Here is a 23,520-nt window from a genome sequence, read left to right on the forward strand (position 1 = left end):
CAGAGCTAGTAAGCAGCAGAACCAGAATTTGTATCCAGGGCTGTCTGACTCCAAAGCCTAATGTTCTCACAAGCAGGAAGGATAGTCTTTGCTAAAACAAGAACAGTACACAGAGGAGTGAAAGGATGGGCTACAGACTTAGCCTAGAACTGATAGAAACCCAGCCTCACAACAGCAGAGCCCTGAGACAACAGCTGATACTGTGTGAACATCACAGGGCCCCGCCCCTGAGCTCAGGCTCCCTGGAGAGGAGACTCCTGCCACCTCTCTATCCACAAACGTTAATGGTTACCAGCAATAATCCCTCTCATAAGGGGACTTTTTCTTTTTGCCTCCTTGAGGTGAATGTATGGACTTTAGGACTTTGTACGATGACAACAGTTAACTACAAAAAAGTAAAAAAAAGCAGCCACTTCCTAGGAGTCAATGGTATAAAAATAATTTTTATTTACTACTGTAAATAAAGTAGTGCAAAGAGTAGTTTGGACCCACAATATTGCATTACTGATTTATTTACTACCTTAGCAGCATACAGTGTGGGCAGTTGGCTCTTTCTCTTCCTCAGAAACACACACACACACACACACACACACACACACCCCTACGCAGATGCAGGCAGGCATAATGGGTGGGGAATGAGACTATGAGCTAAAGTCTTGTTTCCTGCGTTTTCCACTGCTGCCAGTCTATTCTAATGGGTAATTCATGGAAAATACTACACTTAAATACTAAGAATTTTCTAAATGTTATTTTATGGATTGCAATTGAAAAGTAAATGACATCCAACAGTGTCATTAACTGATTTGGAAGCATTACAACCCTAGAAAAAATCAAGGAGAAAAATGTAAACCCATTTACAAAGCCATTGCCTTTCCTGTGTTTCCAGCCTTAACCTATTCATTTCAAGGTGCCTCAGAAATGCTGGTCTTAGATGTCAAATGGAAATCTCTCCGTGGGACTGCGAGGAGCAGGGCAGTGGCAAACACGCATACCAAATATTATCCAACTGGTAGAGAGGTCACAATTTTCTGTTGTTTTAATAAAATGGAATGAACAAGGGGCTAAGATTCTTAAAATGCACCTCAGTGTATAAGGATTTGGATACACCACAAGGCAAACTCTGACTCCCTGTACACACAATCATTAGGCATAGACATCCAGAATAACCCAGCTAACCTTCCCAACACACCTCTGTGATTAGGATGCTCCTTGTATTTGTTTGATAACCTTTGGTATAACCACTGTCTGCTCTGGGTATTTCTTTAATTAAAAAAAAAAAAAAAAGACACCAAGTGCAAAATTTGCATCCAGTTGAGAAGACATTTAAGGTGTATAATGCCCCAGCCACAGCTCTCCAATACCAGTTGCTGAAAGGATTTTCTCTCATCTGGAGAGACCTGGATCACACAGTTCACCCACGTGGCTCTGGACTGTTGGTGACGGTGGGCTGGTCCTGAGCAGAGGCATCTGCCGTTGGAGTCACAGCTGGACTTGCAGGGGGGTCCGTAGGGTTTGCAGAGGCCCGGGCTGCTGTCAGGTAGGAACTGCTGGCTGCAGAGACACGTGCACAACACATGCTGAATCCTCAAAACTGTATGTATGGGACACACAACCACACCTGGACTCTAGCAAGCCAGAAGAGATGCTGCTCATCTAGTGTCCTTGATACTATAAACAGATGAGCAACTTTGGACCCATTATCTAGGTTCTTTGGACTTTGGTGTTTCCTCCTATAAAATGGCAATTGGAATAGATATACAAAGATCTCTGGGAGTCTAAGTCTTAAAATTATGCTGTGAATTCCAGGTAAATATTAAGAAAAAAAGAAAAAGAGGAAAAGAAAGGAATGAAGGTGGAGGGATGGAAGGAAGGACGGAAGGGAGAGACAACCCTTGGTCTATGTTTTCTACGGTCAGATCTCTCTCTCTCTTTTTTCTCCACTTGGTGTTGATGCAATGCAAGCTATGGATTATAACAATCAATCAGAAAAGAGTGTTGGTTTCATTCATATTCTGATTCCATTTGGATGATATACCAAATTTGATTTAAACTGACTTATTTAAGTCCATGTATATAAGCTTTGGAAACATAATTACCAGGCTTAATTATTTATCATTCTACCTTTAGTAAGAAGCTTGGACCACCATAAAGATTAGGGAGGCTTATAAAGTTTTATACTGTATGTCAATAGTTTTCAAGTGGGGGTAATTTTGATTTCCAGGAGGCAGTTGGCAACGTCAGTAGACATTCTTGGTTGTCACAACTGGAGGGTGAGGTGCTACTGGCATTTAGAAGGCAGAAGCCAGGGATGCTGCTAAGCATCATAAAATGCCTATGCCAGCCTCCCCTGCCCCCATCAACAAGGAGTGATTCAGCTCCAAATATCACAAGTGCTAAGGCTGACACACCTGCGTTAGGCACTGAGGCTGAGATATATCCTGGTCCATCCATAAAACTGGGCTCTGGGACCTGGCTGCCCTGCCTTTAATCGGTGATGTAACCTTGGACAAGTTACCCACTCTCTTTCTGCCTCTTAAAAAATGGGCAAAATAAGAATATCTATACCTTATTGTCATAAGGATTAAATGAATTAATGTATATTCCGTTTTTAAAGCAGTGTTTGGTTTGTCTACATACTCATTAGATGTTAGCTAATACTACTAGTGACCTGGCTAACCATGGTAATGTGTTGATTTATCAATTTCTGGGGCCTGGCTGGCAGGACTGATGAAAGCATTTGTTTCTGGGATGCTTATGGCTCACTTTTAGACCCCAAGAGCTTATGAAAATAGCTAAAATTTGAAGCCAGAAAACCGAGGAGTCACATGGTCCTGCCAGTTCCCAGTTGCTGAGCGATCTTGGGCAAGTTACTTAACCTCTCTGAGCTGCAGTTTCTCTGTCAAATGGGGTAGCATGACATATGGCTAGTACAGTGGCCATGCTTTGTGGGAACAATGGCTAGCTTGCCTTTAAGCAGTGCTCTTAAGTTCTGCAGTCCTTGAGTTAGTTTTTTAAAGGTTCCCAAATGCCCATCTTGAAATGTACCAACTTGCAGAAGATGCCACCAGACGCTGATCATCTGACCTCTAGATAAACTCTTCAAGATTGCCACCTCTGAGAGGCTATTCCAAGATAAATCAGGAATGGGCTCCAAAGCCTCTGACCTTTTTGAAGATGTAAAGGAATTCTTCAAGGAGCCCCCTCCAGTATCTACAGAAGACTTTGTGAATCCAGAGATTGTTCTGAAAGAACAACACAGTGGTGATGGTGGTGTGGGGTGGGGGGTGGTGCCCAGGTGTTATGTAATGATGACACTCACGCTGGCAGGTGACCTAACCATGCATGGCAGGGACTGTGAGACCCGGTGACTCGGTAGAAAGACCGTTTGTTGGAGTCAGGAGACCTGTTCTAGGCAAATCACATTTATCAACCACTAGTAGGCAACTTTGGGGTAGATACTGAAATGGCAGACATTTCAGTCCTAAGATGATGCTTGAATCGCATAGGCCTCGGTTTCCTCATCTGTAAGTTGAGGGGCTTGGATCACATGGTGTCCAAAACCTTCTCAGGCCCAAAGATTTATCCTTCTGATGATCCCCTGAGGAAGTTAATGAAGTACTAAGTCACCTATTTTTCCATTTCAAGCTGAGGGAAATGTTTAAATCACCATGGTAACAAGATAAATCAGCAATCAGTTTTCTGATTAAAACAAAAAAGTGCCAATGTGTAAATGTAGAAAGAATGCATAATTAGCATTGCCACCACTGAAATCTTGTTAGAACGTAATAAAAATGCTCAGTGTTTCAGCAGTAAATTTGCTATTATCCATGTGAGAACTCTTCCATTTTCATCAGGAGTTTGCAATCATTGGACAAGCCCTGTCCCCCATAGTGGGTCACCATTTTAGAATGGCCTCTTTGTCTCCACTCACCTGGAATCCATTCTAATTTGATTACCGGACTAGAATCAAGGTAACCAGGAAAACCAGCATGCTGCTTAAAAAATTGCAGAGTGCATTCCAGAGCCAAATAGAAGTGATTTTTGGATTATTTGCTGCTTGGGGGACCATTTCCTGTTCATTAGTGAGAAAAATCAAGAGTTGGCCCTGGGTTGGCAGACTGCAGTCCGTGGACCTAATGTGACTTGCTGCCTGTTTTTGTATAGTTTGCAATCCAAGATTGGTTTTTGCATTTAGAAATGGTTGAATAAAAATCAAGAGTACTATTTTGTGATATGTGAGAAGTATATGAGATTTAAATCATTACGTCCACAGTAGCATTTTATTGAAGACCAGCTTCATCGTTTGTTTTCCAGTATCATCAATGAATGCTTTCGAACTGTAATGAAAGTTGAATAGCTGTGACAGAGATGGCCCTCAAAGGCCCAAATGTTTATTACCTGGCCCTTTTCAGAAAAAGTTCACCAACCTCTGTCGTGGACCATGGTAGGAAAAATATCTGCTTGCCAGCTCACCAGATGTGAGCACAAAGAAAAGAAGAATAGTAGAGAATATATTGGGTGAATTGGGAGATAATTGAATATTTACAAAGACAGGGGAGGTAGGTGCGGGTAAGGAGGTGAGGGAGGGAAACTCTGAAAATCTGAAGATTAAATCTACCTCATTTGAGCCTCTGGCTCCAGCAGGGCCCAGCCCATGTAGAAAATCCATGTCATTTAAACATTTCTCATGAGTAAAGATACCAGTAGGGCACCAAGGGTAATGAGATAGGAGAAAAGTAAAATCTCACCATTAAATCACTCTGACTTTAAAGCTACTGCTTTTTTCATGAGCACCACTTTGTGACATTTTACTGTAATTTTAGAAGAAACCTCATTAACTGGAAATGTAGAGGACAGGGAAAGAGTAGGAAAAGGTTTAATTAATCTTGTTCGTATCATCTTATTCTTTTTAAAAGACCCCTAAATTAACTACTTAGGGGAAACGGATGAGTTGGCTTAAATTATGAATGTTTTGAATTGGCTGACGTTGGTTCCAAAGGTGACCCTGTGTCATGCCCGGAGCCAGGAGTTCTACAGATCTTGCTCTCTCCTGTGTGTTATGTTTAGACATAAAGTTTACGCGAATCCGAGGAAGGCAGGACTTTCTCTGAACTGGTCATTACATTGCCTCCCTCTATTCTCCCTTTTACTTTCTACTAGGCAGCCAGGCTCCATACTTTTTTTGGTCTTAGGGGAGATTTGTGACAAGAGAAATTGAGATGCTCCCAGACACACTTTGGGATTTTTTTCCCCCCTCAAAGCCCGAGTCTATTAAGGCAATTATGCTTGGCATCTTTGACAGGGAGGGAAGAGGAAAAGTACTTTAGAGATGCAATGAGGTGGGGAAAGGAGGTTTTTGGAGTGTGAGAAAGAGGCTGAGCCTGGCTGGGGGTATAGCTCAGTGGAATTCTCATCTTGCCATGCAGCAATCTGAGAAAGGAAGAGTTGGGGGAAGAAAGGCTAATGATGATCAGCTTTGGGACTCATTGATGACTCAGAAGCTGCAAAGCTGACGGACCCAGAAGGACGCTGTAGGCCCAGATCAGTGTGTATTCTGCTATCAGACTGGTGATCATCTGAGTGGTTAGTGCCACCCAAGACCCATGGACCTTAGCACGTCCCTGGGAGGCATCAGCTTCCAGAAAGATTGAGCCAACTGGGGGAATGCAAGCTAGGAATCAAAAACAATTTCCCTCAAAGGAAACAAAAAGATCTACTGTGTGTACACAATATTTTTTGTGGACTTATTCTGGTATGCTTGCTAGACTAATCGGTATCTTTGTTCAGCTGGTTTTTGAAAACGAGTTTTATGTCTTAGAAAGAGCCTAACAGCAAAGAAAAGCATGCTAGACTCTGGTAGTATTGTGATACTGACTGAGGTAAACAAGCTCTTTAAGTGTAGGAATTACCTGGTGTCAGCATGCTTTAATTGAAAGGAAAATGTCCCAGAGACCATTACTCCTTAGGAAGCTACCAGCTAACATTTCTTGAGTCCTAAAGAATCCTATGTTCTTTCATTTGGCTTTCTCAACTACAATACGAGGTAGGTGTACTACTATTTTTGCCGTTTTATTTATTTTTGTTTCTTTTCTTTAAAAAAATTGTTTTTGGAGTATAGTTGCGTTACAATGTTGTGTTAGTTTCTATAGTACACCAAAGTGAATCAGCTATATAAATACATATATTCCCCTCTTTTTGGGATTTTCTTCTCATTTAGGTCCCCACAGAGCACTGAGTAGAGTCCCCTGAGCTATATAGTAGGTTCTCATTGGTTATCTTTTTTATCCTTAGTACCAATAGTGTATACATCAGTCCCGATCTCCCAGTTCATCCCATCCTCCCCCCCACCCCGTCCCCCCTTGGTATCAGTATATTTGTTTTCTATGTCTGTGTCTCTATTTCTGCTTTGTAAATAAGATGGTCTTCTGCTGTTTTAGAGAATGGGAAACTGAGGAACAGAAAGGGTCCCTCCCTTGCCAAAGGTCACACAGCTAGCAACAGGCCGGAATCTCAGCAGCCCGTGCTGTCAGCTACTGTCCCGCACCGCTAGCCTTCTGAATGCAGGACATTTTAATGTGGCAAACACAGTGAAATGCTGACTATATATCACAAAGCGAATAAACTCAGGAGGGAAATGAAGGTAGCTGGAGCTGGATGCAAAATGGATGGACAGTTCAATTTAAAGGTCTGGCCATAAATCATTAGTTTTTAAAAACAACTGACAGTAAAAAATGCAAATCACAAACTGACAAAGGTCCCTAACTTACGGCACAATCCTCCCACCCACCTTAAGGGGGGCTCTGAGCGTAACAAATCCTGTCCCTCTGGACTCTGGGTGTCAGCATCCGGGCTGCATTGCTGCACCAGCTGCACCATGGTCAGGGTTACCGCCTGTGCCTACTACATCCATCCCATTTGTGGGGCGGCTCATGGACCTTGGCTCATCCAGGAGGTGCCTGGGGCAGAAACTTTGCCCTTTCAGGACCCCCTTCAGTGCTTCTCTTCTTCTCTGTGCTCCAATCCCCCCTTGCCCCATCGCCCAATCACTGATGGAGTACCCTCTTATTTCAAAACTAGGGACAAATCTGCACTTATGTTGAAGACTTTAAAAATATGGAAATAATTTACTACATATTTTAAGTCAAGGTTAGTCCTAACAGAGCTGGTAGGTACCCCCATGGGGGCATGTTTTGGAAATACCTAGAGGTTTTTTTTTTGTTTTGTTTTTGTTTTTTTTTTACTTCTAGGCCCTTGTGACTCCAAGTATGATCCACAGAATAGCTCTGTGGATGCAACCTGAAACCCTATGCGAAATGCAGGATCTCAGAGGCCACCTCCAGACTGACTGACCTAGAATCTATATTTAACCAGATCCATGCCTGATCTCTATGCACATTGGAATTAAGAAGCACGGGACTAGGATATACATGTTGAAATACATGTTATTTTATTATAATTGCTTTCTTTTTTATTTCTTCTTTATATCGCTGTTTAGAGTATTTTTTAAAAAATAAGTATATAGGCAGGTTACTTGTCCTTCATTTCAGGGTACCAGAAAATGTGTTAAAAAATACGTCTTATGTAAGATGACAATGGGTCAGAGGCAGATGGTAGCCCCTGCTGTAAAGTGTTGTGAGTGTGAAAAAGCTCAGGTGTCAGCTGCTCTACATCCTTTCTTGGATTTTATTTTGTGATTTTGGGCAAACCACGTCATTCCTGTAGCCCCCATTTTACCATCTGTAAAATGAAGGGCATAGAATTAAATTTATTCAGACTTCTCCAGTGCTTACCAAAGGAAAGAGGTATATATATATAAAGGAGCAAGTGAAAGAGTTTGAAAAAAGTGAAGGAAAAAAGAGAATGAAAGAGCAAAGGATACCTAAGAAGGGGAAAACATTTCAAAAGGCAGGAGGGACAGGGAGTGGAATGTGGAGGGACTGATAATGGTGCTATGGAGAAAGGGAAAAAAGACGACTTCTGATAAAAGCCATTCTACCAGCCCATGAATTTTCATGGCGACCAGCTGGCATAAAATCATAAAGACAATTTCCAGCTCCTCTAACGGAATCGCATTTGTAATAATCATAACAATATTTCTACAGAGTAAAAATGACAAAGATAATTTGAAATGGAAAACACTGACAAGATGCAAAATAAATGTGCTCTACCTGGCAACAAATTTAGGGACGGGACAGAATTTGCATGAGGAAAATTTATCAGCCAGCATGCTACAGGGCATCAAGCCTGGAAGGGTTTTTGATGGTTCCTTATTAACCTCCTCAGGTAATCAGGGAAAATGACTCTGTATTAGCCTCTCAGAAGAGTGACTTCCCATCTCACCATCGAATATGTGCTGAAATGCACTCCTTTTGCTTTTTATTATTTGCTACACAAACAACGGCTGTGCCGATGCTCAAACGCCATGTCCAGTCCTAATGTATCCATCTGTAAATGTCCCTGTTGGTCTTCGTGCATAATTCAGTCCTGGTGTAGCTTCCCAGGTGGTGGGGAATTGGAATTCTCCACTGAGAGGGCTTGCAAATTTGAGCACCTACTAAGTGTGAGATCATAAATGATGAGACCAAGGCCTTCCTCTGACTCAGCCTATGGTTCACAGGAAAGACAGACACAACAGCGAACTTTACCAAGAGGGTTTTATATCTCAAATAAACATAACATCTTGGAGAAGGAAATGGCAACCCACTCCAGTATTCTTGCCTAGAGAATCCCATGGACAGAGGAGCTTTGTGGGCTAGAGTCCACGGGTCGCAAAGAGTCGGACACGACTGAGCGACTTCACTTTCACTTTCAAACATAACATCTAACATTGAACTACAGTTGTCATTTTAGTGCCATGAGTATTTTTTTTTCACTGAGCCCTCCTAACAGCCCTGAGAAGTAGCTACTGCTATAACTTTATTTTATTGATGAGAAATTAGAGGATCGGGAAGGTGAATAACTGTCCATAAGTCACACAGCTAATGAGGCGATAAGCCTGGACTCTAAACCCAGCTAGAAGGACTGCCCCACCCTAGTTCAGAAAAGCACTACTGACTAGTGGAAGCCGCACTAGACAGAACGCTGGCTCCATTACCCTCTCGGCCCCTCCCTCTGAATCTAAGTGACTGGGTATGCTATTCATCACAAGAGCTTCTTTATCATCCTGCATGCTTGACTGGGATGCACAGGAGGACTCTGTGCCAGAGGGAGCCTTGGAACTGGGTTTTAAGACACACAAAGGATAGTTTTGATGTGTGTGCACGTGTGCTCAGTTGCTCAGTCTTGTCTGACGCTGTGACTCCCGGGATTATGGCCCACCAGGCTCCTCTGCCCCTGGAATTTTCCAAGCAAGAATACTGGAGTGGGGTGCCATTTCCTCCTCCAGGAGACCTTCCTGACTCAGGGACTGATCTCACATCTCCTGCATTGGTGGGTGGATTCTTTACCACTGTGCCACCTGGGAAATCCATAGTTTTTTTGATAGCAGGTATATTTGCAATGGGAGTAGACATTTTTGTTCAATTTCTTAAGCATCTTATTTTTTTGTTTTTTAAATCCTTGCTTATTTTGGAAACTATAACAGTGCTTGGAGACTTGCATCAGCCAGAGATTACCATATAGCCCTAGGGGTAACCATCACTTCCTGAATGACCCTCCTAACAAAAGGCAACAGCATGGCCAAGGGGGGAAGGTGTCATTTTTCTCGTAGGGAAAAAGAATCACTACTTTTTTATATATGGGCCCAGCTTTTTGTAAATCTTTACCTGAGACAGACTGGAAATACTGCGCAGTCCAGGCGATCAATACGGACAGCAGGAAGGTTCCCAGGAAGTAGATCTGCAAACATCCGAAGCAGATGTCAGATGATTGATAGAAGGCAGGGACCACGAGGGCAGGGCTGGGGGGAGACGGCTCCTTACCAGTGCAGAGTGCAGGACAGCGCCCCAGATCAGCCGGAGGTTAAGGTAAAGCCAGGCCAGGGAGCAGGGGCTGAAGGACTCCTCATTGCTATGGCTCCAGCACCTGCAGACAAACAGCACAGGGCATCCTGACAGTGTTGGAAGACGTTGGTAGCATTGCCAATATTTCCAGATCCTCAAACCCATGTCCTTCTGTTTTGGGTCAAATGAGCACACGTAAGATAAGGGGAAAAAGAAATAAAGCAGTTCTGAGGAGTCTGAGCCTACATGGAAATACTAGACACCCAGGCAACAATCTCAGAAAAGGTCAGTCTTATCATTTATAAAAAGACATTTCAAGGAAGACCTTGCAGCATGTAGACTGCCAGCAACACTTTTGTCTGAGTGTCCAAAGTCCAGACACAGGGATACCTCTCTATCTGCAGAAGCATCATCTAATTGGACACTATTTTTTCCACTCTCATGGAAAACCTGGGTCAGCATTTTAACTTCAGATCAAGCACATTCTGTATCTCAGTCCTCAGATACTAGAAAGGGGAATTAAGTTTGGGTCCAGCTGTGTGTTCTCTAATTGAAGCAAATCCTGGGCCCTCTATAACCACTGACATTAGAAAATAAGGGGCTTTCCCCTCGTGGCTCAGGCAGTAAAGAATCTGCCTGCAATGCAGGAGACTAGGGTTTGATTCCTGGGTCAGGAAGATCCTCTGGAGAAGGGAATGGTTACCCACTCCAGCATTCTTGCCTGGAGAATTCCATGGACAGAGGAGTCTGGTGGGCTACAGCCCATAGGGTCGCAAAGAGTTGGACACAACTGAGCAACTAATACTTAAAAAAAATAAGAATAAGGATAACTTTAGCTAAAAAGCAAACACTACCCACTTGGACTTCTCCAGAAGTCACCGTACTGAAGAGGCTCTGAACTCACCTTTCGTACAGTTCCCGGAGGATGGAGATGTTATTAGAATGGATTGTTGGGTCAATTTCCAAGAAATCCAGAATATGATGTGGGATTATAGCACCTTCCTCTATTAGCAGTGCCAGGTTAAAAAATCCCTGAAAACAAGCCAGAAAGCAAACTCATTCTTTCCTTATAATAAAACTTAGACGTACACTCCTCAGAATATAAACTTTTACAACCTCTGGATTTTTCCTCAGTCTTTAGAGCCAGATGGCTTTGTCATCTTCATTGATAAATTGTTTCCCTAAATATATGCATCTGAGAAACTTATTTGCAGGAGAACCAGGAGGCTTTCAGAGGCTGCAGTGTCCCATCTGCTCAGAAGCCAGTCAACCGGAGCAATCTGTCCTCCTGCTCACTCTCTCAAGGCAGAACTTTCTGGAAAACATGCCTTTGAGTTATCAACAAAACCAGAACATCCAGTCAAAGGCAATGTGCATCATTACATTACTACCCTGGGTCACCATCGGCATGTCAGAAATGGAGCAAGCTGTGGCTGTGGGCGCTGCTCACGGCTGATGTTCCAAGTGGAGAGGGTCTCTGATGCACAGAGTCATGTATGAGTGTTTGACTCATCTTTCCTAAGCTAGTGAGGAAAGTCTCCTCTTCTGATTCCTCTTGGCACAAATCCTCTACTCTGGCATGCTTCCCTACCTCTCCCTTATTAAACATCTTCTTCTTGACCCACAGAGGTAGGGACTACCATATTACGCTGTGCAGGTGCAATAAAATTGCACAGTTAAGAGCCTGATGGTTGAGATGCTTCATAAAGAATGACAGCTATTACAGTACCTGAAGGAGATGCACCATCCAGCAGGAGCTGAGCACGTGGCCAGCCCAAGAAATAAACAATGATGCATTACTTATCATTAGGGCTTTATAGATTCCAAAGAGTTGTCGCCCTTCAAAGAATTAAGTCATACTTTAATGACATATCCTCCCTTCTCTTTCATTTAGTTGATTCTAAATAAAAATCACCAACCCTTGGTTTGTAAACAGCAGGAGTCTCACAAGCGTGCTAAGTGATGATCATGATAAAAATAACAGAGCCAGCATTTTCTGAGTGCTGTTGTATAGGAGGCTTGGTTCTGTTTTATGTATATTAACTCAATCCTCATAACAACAAATCAAGATAGGCGCTATTACCCTGTATATTACTGTTACTAGGAAGCTGAGGCCCAGAGAGGTTAAGGAATTTGCCCTATGTCACACAGCTGGGAAGGGGATCCAGATGCAAGCGGACAGGACTCACAGTCCCAAATCTGAAGCTCCACTGTGCTGACAAATAATTTCTTGATAGTTATAGGTATAAGGCATCTTTAAACTTTACACACACACACAAGCAGAAAACAGACTATTTCTTCACTTTTTGAAAGGAAGGTCCTCTTAAAATGAGGTATTCGAAGAAAAGAATAAAATGACTTTATAAAATTTTAAAGCCTTTGAACAATGGAAAAACAACATGGTTAAAATAAATGAGAAAACGGACTAGGGAAATATTTATATGCAATGTAATAGCTTAAAATTCATTATCTATTGGCCAAATGTATAAAGAACTAATTATAATTTAAATTGAAAAATACCACAACTCCAATAGATAAGCAGACAGAGAGTAAGAGCAGAGAATTCACATAAGAAAATATGAAGAGTAAATAAATTATCATATATAAGTATATGTAAAACTGTCCCTCCCCAGCAGTGGTCAAATACAGACAATTTAAAACAATAAGGATCAACTTGTATTATTCAATTAGCAAAATTAAGCCGTGAAAATACCTAGCGCTGATGTGATTTCCGTTATCCTCTTATACTTAAGTACTGCTTGGTGATATATTGATTGGGAAACAACTTCAGAAAGCAAATCGGCAATATACTATTATTATGAGCCATAAAACAATTTAGACTGTTTGACTTAGTAATACCATTTCTCAGATTATAAAGAAATTAATCAAATGGAGGTAAAAGGTAGAAATACGAACACGTTCATTGTAGTACTTACTATAATTGCAACACAATAGGAAATGACCTTCACATCTTCCTTAGTAGACAAAAATATTGTCTATTTTTTAATGTTGTGCCCCCACTACTAAGCAGTGTCTAAGACACGGCAGGACTACATAAACATCTGTCAAATCAATCAATAAATTAGTGAACAAGATATAATAAGTATCCATGAAAAGATAAAACTTAATAAATTACATTCTATCAGCTTAACAGAATATGGGGCAGTAGTTAAGAGTAATAATTACAGAGATTAGGCAATAGGATGCACATATTCCTGAAATATGTGAGGAGCAGATTTTTCAAGTGGCCCATGTGCTCTAGTTACTATTACAGAGACCCACTGGCCTGTGGCCAGGACTCAGAAAGGCATGAAAACTGAAGGAATTGATAGAAAAAAAAAGACCAAAGGAATAAAGCCCCCTGACATGGAATTGTGGGTGCATTCTTCAATATTATTCTCTTTAAAAATTATTCTTTAATGTTTTTATAACATTATCTTTTGAAAAATAAAAACTCAGAATTGGAAAAAAAAAAAAAATTAGGTCCAGGCCTGCTTTTGAGTAAAAACAGATGTCATTTAGGGGAGTTTGGCTCTCGAGCAAATCCTTTTAGCAGCAAAATTTATTTTATTCCAGAAGAAATAATAATAATATAGGCTAGATCATGTCCACTGAGCGTACTCAGAGATGGGCTCGGCACGTTACATCTAGCATCTCATTTATCTTTGCAACCTATGATTTGGATGCTATTATTATCCCCAGTTCACAAATGAGAAAATCAAGACTCAGTACTTGAGTGACTTTCTATGTTCAAATAACTGTGAAGTGAGAGAGATATGGGTAAAAGGAATATAGCACCTCCTTTAAAAAAAAACAAAATAGACGGAGATGGGGATTCTCTGGCAGTCCAGTAGCTGGGGCTCTGTGCCGTTACTGCCAAGGGCCCAGATTCAGTCCTTGGTCAGGGAACTTAGAAACTAAGATCTCAAAAGCTGAGCGGCATGGTCCAGAAAAAGAGACTGAGATAGGAAGGTTTCCAACTTTTGCTCTGTGATCAGATCACAAATCACAACACCGGAAATCTGTGGCATAAGACAGTAACAGCTATTCTAACTTCCATCATGAAATGGCCTTAGGTCCTTACAGGAGCATTTTGATTAGCAAATACAGAAGGAATGAGAGAAACAGAAAATTATCATTAGCACGCCACAGTTGGTTGCCTGAACATTGTTGCAGGCAAGATTTACTGAAGGATACTAAAATCAGTGGGCAGAAGTTTGAGGAGAAAAAGAATATTTGTGTAGTCACAAAGTACCTTCCCCAAATATCTATAAATTAGAAAGAGAAAAAAATATTAACATTGCAGGGAAGAAACCCAGCAGAAACCACCTTCATTGAGTGAACAAGATCGACCTCCCCAGTAATAAGACATCATGCATGCCTCATATGATACACTGGGAAGGACATATCACTTCTGGGCTATCTTTGCCCCAGTGCATAAACTCTACATTCGTGAGACAAGAGACAGACACAAATCAAGGGGCATTCTGCAAAATATCTGACCAGCAACCTTCAAATGTACCAAGGTGATGAGAGACAAACAAAGATAGGAATGGTCCCAGTTGGAAAAACTCTAGAGAAATATAACAACTAAATGCAGTGTGGGATCTTGGAACGCAAAAGTAACATCAGTGGAAAAAGCAGTGAGATCCAAATAACTTCTGCTGTATAGTCAACACTAATTTCTTAGTTTGATACTGGTATTATGGTTATGTGACCTTTCTATAACTCTTAGAAATATTCCAAAATAAGAAGTCCCCCCTCTCCTGAAAAAAAAAGGTCACTGAGAATAAAGTCCTATCACTAAAGCAATCACTCAGCTATACAAGTAAACTCCTTCCCATTTTGACCACTTGCAGTTGCTTGAGTTTCTACCTGGGGAGTTAGTTTGATGGAATCTGACAGAAAGACTCTTGGAGTCAGGAGACCTGGGTTTAGGCTCTAACTGCTTCATCTATTACCTGGTTGTTTAGCCTTGAGCATCTTATCACCTTGTCACAATCTTGGCATTCTTTACTATAAAATAGGTCCACTGACCCCCATTCCCACAAGATTGTTATGAGAATGGCGTGGGAAACATAGTAAGTGCTTGATAAAGGTTTGCCATGCTGATTAGTGGCCTCAGAGAGGTTGCGAGGGGCTCAAGAAAATGAATGAGAAGTGGATTTGCAACCTCAGGAATGAGCACCACCAGGAGCTCATTTCTGTCGCTATTTACCTGTGAGTCTCCATCCAGCGCTGCTTGGGCGTACATCTGCACAGACAACTCAAGGTCTTGTGACTGGTTTTGGTGGCCATAGTAGTAAAGATCTCCCATTTTCAAATATGCTGCAGGACAAGAATTACAGGTCCATTTGTCGAGTGGTTTGATTTCAGATCGGTATTTTAGAAGAATGGCTCTTTTGCATTATTTCAAATTTTTCCCACCAGAATCTGAATACAGATACATCTTTAGGTTTCCTTGCTGTTAGGAGAGGGAAAATGGCTTTTGTATTTCTCCATTTCTGGACACATTTTCTTGCTTGGCTGGGTAGCTCTCCTACATGGAGACTACCCAGTGAAAATCAGTCTGCAACCCCACAGTCCAATCAGCCAAGGATGTTTGGAGTATCAAGGTTTTGCTGCCTGAGTTTTATGATTGATGAGCATGTCTTTACTCTGTTTAAGCCATATGTTTTGTTTTTTCTCTAAGGAAAAATTTTAAGAATGTATGTATCTCTCAATGTCCAATCAGAAAAAGAATCCATGTTGGACCATTCAAAACTGGGATTTTGCTACTGGCTACGAGTGTTGCAAGAGCTGAAAGGGCAAATGGGAAAGAGTAGGCAACCTAGAGATTAGCAATGCAGGAAGCTACAACCTTCCCAGAACTCGGGGCCAGCTGAGACCACAGAGGATGGACTGCCAGGCAGGAGCTGGGACCATGGAAATGCAGCCATTGGCAGAGATACAGCCCAAAGCAGACAGAGAAGTGGAGAAATATTTGGGCTTCTCATCTCCTCCTACCCTGAAATTCCCTGCCTGTGCCTCGCATTGGCTGAAACTAATCAAATCCAAACGGGTCTGGGAACTATAGTTCCTGAGGGTCAGCCTCCTATCACACAGAGCAGAACCAGGTAGACAGGGAATCCATCTGAGGGCAAAAGGGTAAAAGGCTGGCCCAGGGACTCTCCAGAATAGCTTTCTCTTACAATTCTCGCTGATTCCTTAGAAAATGGTGGCTCTAAGCATTCAGTAGACGACGGATGAAGAGAAATGCGCTGCTTGAGATTGAGAGCAGAGTTTAGGCAAGACCTTAATAGCCGAGATTTCTCACTCTCTTTCTTAGTTGTTTAGAAATACCACACTTCACACAAAGCTGTTAGATGTTCCCTGTTACCAAAGATTAAAAGCCTCCAAAGCTTCAATTCAGCACCCGTTTCTCTATACGTACCGAATGAAGGAGCATCGATTTGAAAAACAGAGAAATTATAGTATCTCCAAACACAATTAACACCCAAGTATCTCTTGGCCAGGTCCTAAGGGAATGAAGGGGGAGAAAAAGTTACCTCATTAATATTTTGGCCAAGTGACTGATTTCGCCTCCATAAAACCCAATTCATTACCCTTAACCTTAGAGCTTCTAGTCTGAGGAGAATACATTTACTTACTGGCCTCTCCTCACAGATGTGTGCTAAATTTGTCTGTGACACTTCAATTCCAGTTTCTGCTGCTAAAACATAATACAGCAAAGCTTCGTGCCTAAAAATAGATGATTAATAATAAATTTCATATAGTGGCTCTTACTAATATTCACAGCTTTATATTCGCACATAAGAGGGCACAAAATAAGCAGCTTTTTTAAAAGCACAAAATCATGAGTTTTTTTTTTTTAATAAATACTGTTGTTAAAAATACTGCTTGCACTGATTTATTTTCTAAAAAAGCTGAACTCACAGATAAGGTTGGGGAGCTGGTTGATACAACAGCGACCTCTACTGGCCGAATGACACGTGGAGTGCTGCCTGGGGAGCTGCCTATCGGCTTTGGGCCCTTGAAATCCTTCCATCCTCCACCCTCCACCCTTGCTTAGAGGAGATAAGTGGTATTAAGAAAAAGCTCTGTGCTTTTGAGTCCTGTTTTGTGAAGGGCTTTATGAGGCTTAGGACTGTGAACAAGCTTAATTAAAGCTGAGCTTTTGTGGTACATTAGAAGTTTGGCAAAGGAGAGGCAGTTTACAAGGGGCTTGATACCAATGGTCAAAAACACATTAAAAAAAAAAGTATTCAAGACTACTGGTAGTTGAATAATCGCAAAACAATGAGACCACCTGTCATCTATTGAAAGATTGGCATCCGATTCATAATCTGGATAACGGCAAGGGCTTGGGGAAAATGGACAGGTTTCTCTAACCGTTGCTAGTGGGAAGCACTAGCAATTGATGCAATTGTTAAATGTGAGAGCCTTACAAATGCACATACCACCTGGCCCAACAGTTCTGCCTCATGAAGGTTTATTCCAATAACCATATGCAAAATAGACAGCCAACGGGAATTTGCTGTATGGCTCAGCAAACTCAAACAGGGGCTCTGTATCAACCTAGAGGGGTGGGATGGAGAGGGAGACGGGAGGGAGTTTCAAAAGGGAGGGGATATATGTATACCTATTGCTGATTCATGTTGAGGTTTTACAGAAAACAACAAAATTCTGTAAAGCGATTGTGCTTCAATAAAAATTAAATTAATTTAAAAAAAAATAGTAAATTAAAAAAAAAATCAGAAACATGCAAAGACTCCGTGACAACAGAGCTCATGTCAGATCTGTGTATATCAACAATGACAACATCAAAAACCCCACAAATATCTGAAAACCAGTGACAAGTTCAGTTAACCCATGGTGCAGCCACTTTCAGAGGAGGTCATTAAAGTGACGTTGAAGAAGAGCATTCAAAGTCATAGAAAGGTGTCTATGCCAAATCTTCCATTGGGTGAGAAAAGCAGGATAAAAAACAGTGCAATCTCATTTTTGCAAAACAAATATAAAACTGAATACACACATGGACATACAGATGCAGATGCATATATGCAGAGAAAAAATGACTTAAAATGATCTACCAAAATGCTAACAGTACTTATCCCTAGGCGCTGACAGGGCAAGTGATTTTTGTTTGTTTGTTTTTTACTTATCTGATTTCCTCCATTTTCTTTTGTGTTACCCATTTCATAAGTTAAAATTTTACTATAAATAGTTGTTTCTAAAGCTTATTTTTCACTTTCAGTGGCTGACATTAAGAACTCTTCGTTAATTTTAGCTACATCTAAGAACTGGGCAGGGCGGGGGGCTGGAGGCAGTCATCTTTTCTTTTCTTTTCGTTTGGTTGGCCAGACCTCTTGGCATGCAGGATCTTAGTCCCCCAACCTGGGATCCAACCTGTGCCTCCTGCAGAGGAAGTGCAAAGTGTTAATCGCTGGACCCCCAAGAAAGTCCCAGAAGATCACCTTTTCTACGTGGCTAAAGCAGCTCCTGGCAGGCCTTCCAGTGGGGACAGAGAGAGATGATTGGGGGTCAAATTAGGACAGGCAGACCTTCAATCAGACATCCCAGGTCATGGCTGCTGAGTGTGCTGATTCCTGGCCTCCAAGATACCCAAGGCAGCTGACCAATTAGGCATGACTCATGCTCGAGAGATATGGCTGGCTAAGCAGCCATGTAAGGAGTGTAGACCAGCCACGTAACAAGCCCACAACTGCGACTGCAACAACACAAAAGGCCCCAGGCATTTTCTTACACAGCCTCCAAGAATCATGTTTGGTGACAAGAATCCTCAGAGTGGACCCTAGATGGAGGACCCTCGAGGAAGATTCAGCAGCAAATCCCATCCTACAATAAGGTTCCATCCCAAAGGTCTTAAAATATCAAACACTGAGGTTTGCATCAGTGCTTCAGTGTCCCCCAGGGATGGATGAGGGAAGGAGATGGCGTGGAGTTGCCAGCCCAAGGTCAGATGTCAGGTGGGCTCCCTCTGCTGCCGTCATGGAACAGGGCTCATATTACTTGCAATGTAAGAAAATGAGTTTTTCTTAGACAGTGGTTGGGCAGACTGTTAGAATTTGGGAGCAGGGGACACAGGGTGACATTTCCCGTAAAAACAGTCACTATGATAAACTTCATAAAGACAATACCTTGTCTCTAAAGTTACTTGGGTGATGGGAGAGGGAAGAGAGAAACACATTGTGTAGGAAGACTTCCACTGACTGAGGCTTTCCAGGCGGCTCAGTGGTAAAGAATCCGCCTGCCAATGCAGGAGATGCAGGTTTGATCCCTGGGTCTGGAAGATCCCCTGGAGAAGGAAATGGCAACCCACTCCAGTATTCTTGCCTGAGAAATCCCATGAACAGAGGAGCCTGGTGGGCTACAATCCATGGAGTTGCCAAAAGTCAGACAGGACTTTATCAACTAAATGACAATAACAAACTTCCATTGACCAATTATTGTGTCAGTAGAAGCCAGGAGGAAATTTCACAGAATTCTCAAACGTTTCCTTCGAGGAAGCACTGAAATCATCAAAAAGAAGTCTAAAAACTTTGACTTCCTGGAGATCCAGTGGTTAAGACTCTGCGTTTCCACTGGAGGGGGGGGCGCACATTCAGTCTCTGATCAGGGAAGATCCCACACGCCCAGGGGCAGAAAGAGAGAAGAAGCACCGAACAGAAATCCACCTCTGTCTTCCATTTTACAGAAGCCATGGAATCCAAAACCACCAGTATCCATTTTCATATATTGAAGAGTGAACTCTGGGCAAGCGTCAGAACACTGAAGACCAGATTCTCTCAACTTACGAAGACTTCAGAGACAGGACACCTCTGCTGAAACCCTATCTACATTCAGCCTCCCAGCACTTTGCTCTTACTTGTGTCTCAACTGGGATTGCCTGAAAGTATTAATTACAGATATTTCTATGCTTCTATTCACAGGATAAACATTTATTCAGTATTTTCTCTGTGTAGAGGGCCCAGAGACAAGCTGGAAATCTGTACTATCCTTCCATGAACTTCCTCAAGGTTTAGGAAGCTGACCAGGGTGTCCAGCTTTATTTCCAATGTGCTAAAGTGAACTCGTCACCCAGGCAGTCATTCTAATGGGGATTGGGGTGGGGGTGCAGAGAGAAGCGGATTAAAGAGCGAGTGTAGGGGCACATTTGCTACCCTCCCACTTCAGACTTGGCACATCCATTTATAGAACTTTTATAATGATACATCTTAATAATCAATCCTTTGGCTGCTTGCTGTGAACTGTGAATTTGAGTTTCTCTGAGCAGTTCTTCAAACAATCCAATTATTTTCTCTGGATTCTTTCTGCCAATACCTGAAGCAGTCCAAACTGGAAGTTTCATATACATACATATATTAAAAAAAAAAAAATCCTGGGGTCTCAGTGGAATTTAGGACCTTGCTCCAAGGCAAAAAGACGCATCTCTTTGAACAGGAATCTTGCATGCCTGCTTGTCTTGCCTCAAGCTTACTAGAATCTGGCTAACCTCCTGGGCTAAGTGTTTGGAGGGTATAGTTAAGACAAAGGGCAATAAAACACACAGCTCACAGATAAAACACACAGCAGGGTATGCGGGAAAGAAATGAAACACGACAGGTGACCTCTCCTTAGCTGACTTCTCCTGGCGTCCAAGGGTGGCCTCGGGCATGACAGCATTATCTTCCGAATTTTGCCTAAGCAGCAAAATGCCCTTTTCTCAATCATGCTCCTCTTTTAAACTATCCCATATAAATCTCAGAGCAACAGAGAAAAGCACAAGCTCATCAAACTGACACATGTGATTTGGAAATAATGCCCAGAATAAATGCACTCACAAAAAATGAAAAAAGAGGTGAACTTGGGACGTTGATGGATGATTTAGTTCTATCACAGCAAAATAGACGGGACTCCAAAAAATGCCATGTTGTGGTGTGAGGAGGCCAAGGGCCATACATTTCCTATTTAACCTCTGAGGCATTTGGAAGCTCAGCGGGAAGGAAAAGAGAAAAGCTCTTTGTCTCAAATGTACTTTGACAAAGACACTGCCACTGTAGCGGGTACTAGGGGTTTCTTCCTGTTAGTAGGAGAAGGCCTCAAGTCCAGGTGAAGACATATCTTTAATAATACTTAGCATCAGCATCAGAATTGGCAAGGCTATGAAGAAACAGAAATTTATATGGGGTTGACAGGAGGGTAAATGGGTAAAATACTTCGGAAAACAGTTGACGTTGTCTTGTAAAGTTGAACACATGGCAAGCCTGTGACCCTATTCCGAAGCGTGTATTTTTAGAGAAATTCTTCCTGCATGCACTAAGATATACATCAAAACCGTGCATGGCTGCACTGTTCTTAAGGGAAAGAACCCACATGTGTTAACATGAGAACTGGTAAGTAAACTGCAGCATGTGACAGCAGTGAAAATTAACGACCTACATGTATCCAGAGATATGCATCCCAGAAACATCAGGTTAAATAAGCATGATGTTTATTTATGAAGGATTACATATGATATGACTCTAATGATAGGAAGCTCAGAAGCAAGCCAAATCTATTGCTCAGGATTATATCCATATATAGCAAAACTATAAAGCGAGCAACGGGCAGAAGGACAAAAGACTCACGAAATGGTTAGTTCTGGATCCTGGGGGCTGGGGTGGGTTTCATCTGGGAAGAACACGCAGGGGATTTCAATGGTTTATTTTCTTAAACAGGATGGTAGGGTTACAAGTGTTCATTTTATTGTTACGCTTTGGAACTTGGGCTTCCCTTATGGCTCAGCTGGTAAAGAATCTGCCTGCAATGTGGGAGACCTAGGTCAGATCCCTGGGTTGGGAAGATCCCCTGGAGAGGGAAAAGGCTACCCACCCTAGTGTTCTGGCCTGGAGAATTCCGTGGACCATATAGACCATGGGGTAGCAAAGAGTGAGACATGACTACAAACATATTACATATTATTGGTATGCAACAATTATTGAGTCATAAAAGAAGTGGAAACAACTTACCTGGCTCAGGCCGCAGCTCCAGCTCAAAAGCTCAGCTCCTTTAACCTGCCATTCTGAACTAACTCTCCCATTCAGGTTCTCCCTTCTCGTCCCCATAATTTGCAGCTGTTTGGTTAAGCATCTCAGAACCCACCTCTCTCATGTCACTACCCTCTCCTCATACCATTATTGGCTCCCCACTACTTGAAAAACTAAATAAAAACTATATAACTGCTATTCAAATCCCATAACACAGCACCTCTTTGGTCTTGTCATAGACCACTTCCTTTTACGAATTTTACCCTCAAGGCAAACTGGGTGGCTTAAAAATTTCTAGACACTCCCAGAATTTTCCTGTGTCTTTGCTTTTTTGTGATCCTGTTCATTACTGTGAAAGTGTTAGTCACTCAGTCATGTCCAACTCTTTGAGACCCCAAGGACTGTAATCCACCAGGCTCCTCTGTCCACAGAAATCTCCAGGCAAGAATACTGGAGTGGGTTGCCATTCCCTTCTCCAGGGGATCTTCCCGACCCAGGAATCGAATCCAGGTCTCCTGCATTGCAGGCAGATTCTCTACCAGCTGAGCCACCAGGGAAGCCCATAGAAGCACTATGATTAGGTAGAAATTCCACCCATCCCTCGGGGCCATATAGTGTTACCTCCTTTCTAAAGGCTGAACTAAGTACCCCAACCAGGCTGCATCTTGTCTTCCTCTGAATCCCCAATGCTCTTCATATACCGCTTATGGCTCTTCAGTGATGGCTGTTCTATTTGCCTTAAATTGTTCGCTCAGTAGTTTCTCAGTACTTCCTAGAAGCCATTAGGTGCTGGGCACTGGGATACACGTCACAGGGCAATCCACAAGAGCCATCATGACCCATGCAAGGACAAAGGGACTAAGGGGTTAGGCAGGACTTCTGGGCAGAGGGAAGAGCAAGCGCAAAGGCCAAGAGGTCAGAGAGAATATGGGCCACCTGAGAAACTGGAGGCAGTTTAGCACCAGGAAGAGATGAGGCAGCGGACTGCCCCCAGTCTTACCTGTGACATCCCCTGCAGCTATGACACCCTGCATTTAAGTGTACTCAGGAAAACTGCTGAACTGAACCCAAACTCACCAACCGTGGAGAGCACACTTAATCCACCACCCCCCTACCACCCCCAAGTCAGTCATGTAATGCAGCTGAATATTCTAAGAAGGAAAGCAGGCCACTACAGCTTAATCCCTCTTGACCTTCACAGAAAATTTTTAAATGTGCTCCCTGAAGTGCTTTGTGATGTTAAATTCAAAAGTCGGCAAGAAAGCTAAGCTATTAGCAGATACCCTCTTTATGGGAAAAAGTGTGAGACATCTTGGGGTGTGTGTGTGTGTGTGTGTATGTGTGTGCTGGGGGTGTTTACATATGTGCTGTTTCTTTGGGAAAACCCCACATAGAAACATTTTGATGTTTGAATGCTTAGTTTCCCCTAAGAAATTGTCAGGAGCAAAGGATGGGAAATGTAGAGGGTGAGAAGCAGAAAGGAGCTAAGGTCAAACTGGGAAGTTTTATAAATTGAAGTTTACTTGGGAAACAAGATAAACAGCACACAA

General features: G+C 42.3%; 1 protein-coding gene across 1 annotated transcript in view; it reads right to left on the minus strand.

Moving 5' to 3' along the window:
- The window catches only part of SEL1L3 (SEL1L family member 3), a 109,978-nt gene continuing 86,883 nt past the window's right edge, over positions 426-23,520 (minus strand). Inside the window, exons 18-24 of the mRNA XM_018049349.1 lie at positions 16,592-16,682; positions 16,375-16,459; positions 15,160-15,269; positions 10,846-10,973; positions 9,921-10,023; positions 9,765-9,837; positions 426-1,551 (exon numbers count right to left, since the gene is read on the minus strand). Of these exons, the coding sequence (XP_017904838.1) occupies positions 1,412-1,551; positions 9,765-9,837; positions 9,921-10,023; positions 10,846-10,973; positions 15,160-15,269; positions 16,375-16,459; positions 16,592-16,682 (730 nt within the window). The 3' untranslated portion in view covers positions 426-1,411. The remainder of the gene's footprint in view (positions 1,552-9,764; positions 9,838-9,920; positions 10,024-10,845; positions 10,974-15,159; positions 15,270-16,374; positions 16,460-16,591; positions 16,683-23,520) is intronic.

The sequence above is a fragment of the Capra hircus genome, chromosome 6 (assembly GCF_001704415.2).
Source record: "Capra hircus breed San Clemente chromosome 6, ASM170441v1, whole genome shotgun sequence".
Lineage (NCBI taxonomy): Eukaryota > Metazoa > Chordata > Mammalia > Artiodactyla > Bovidae > Capra > Capra hircus.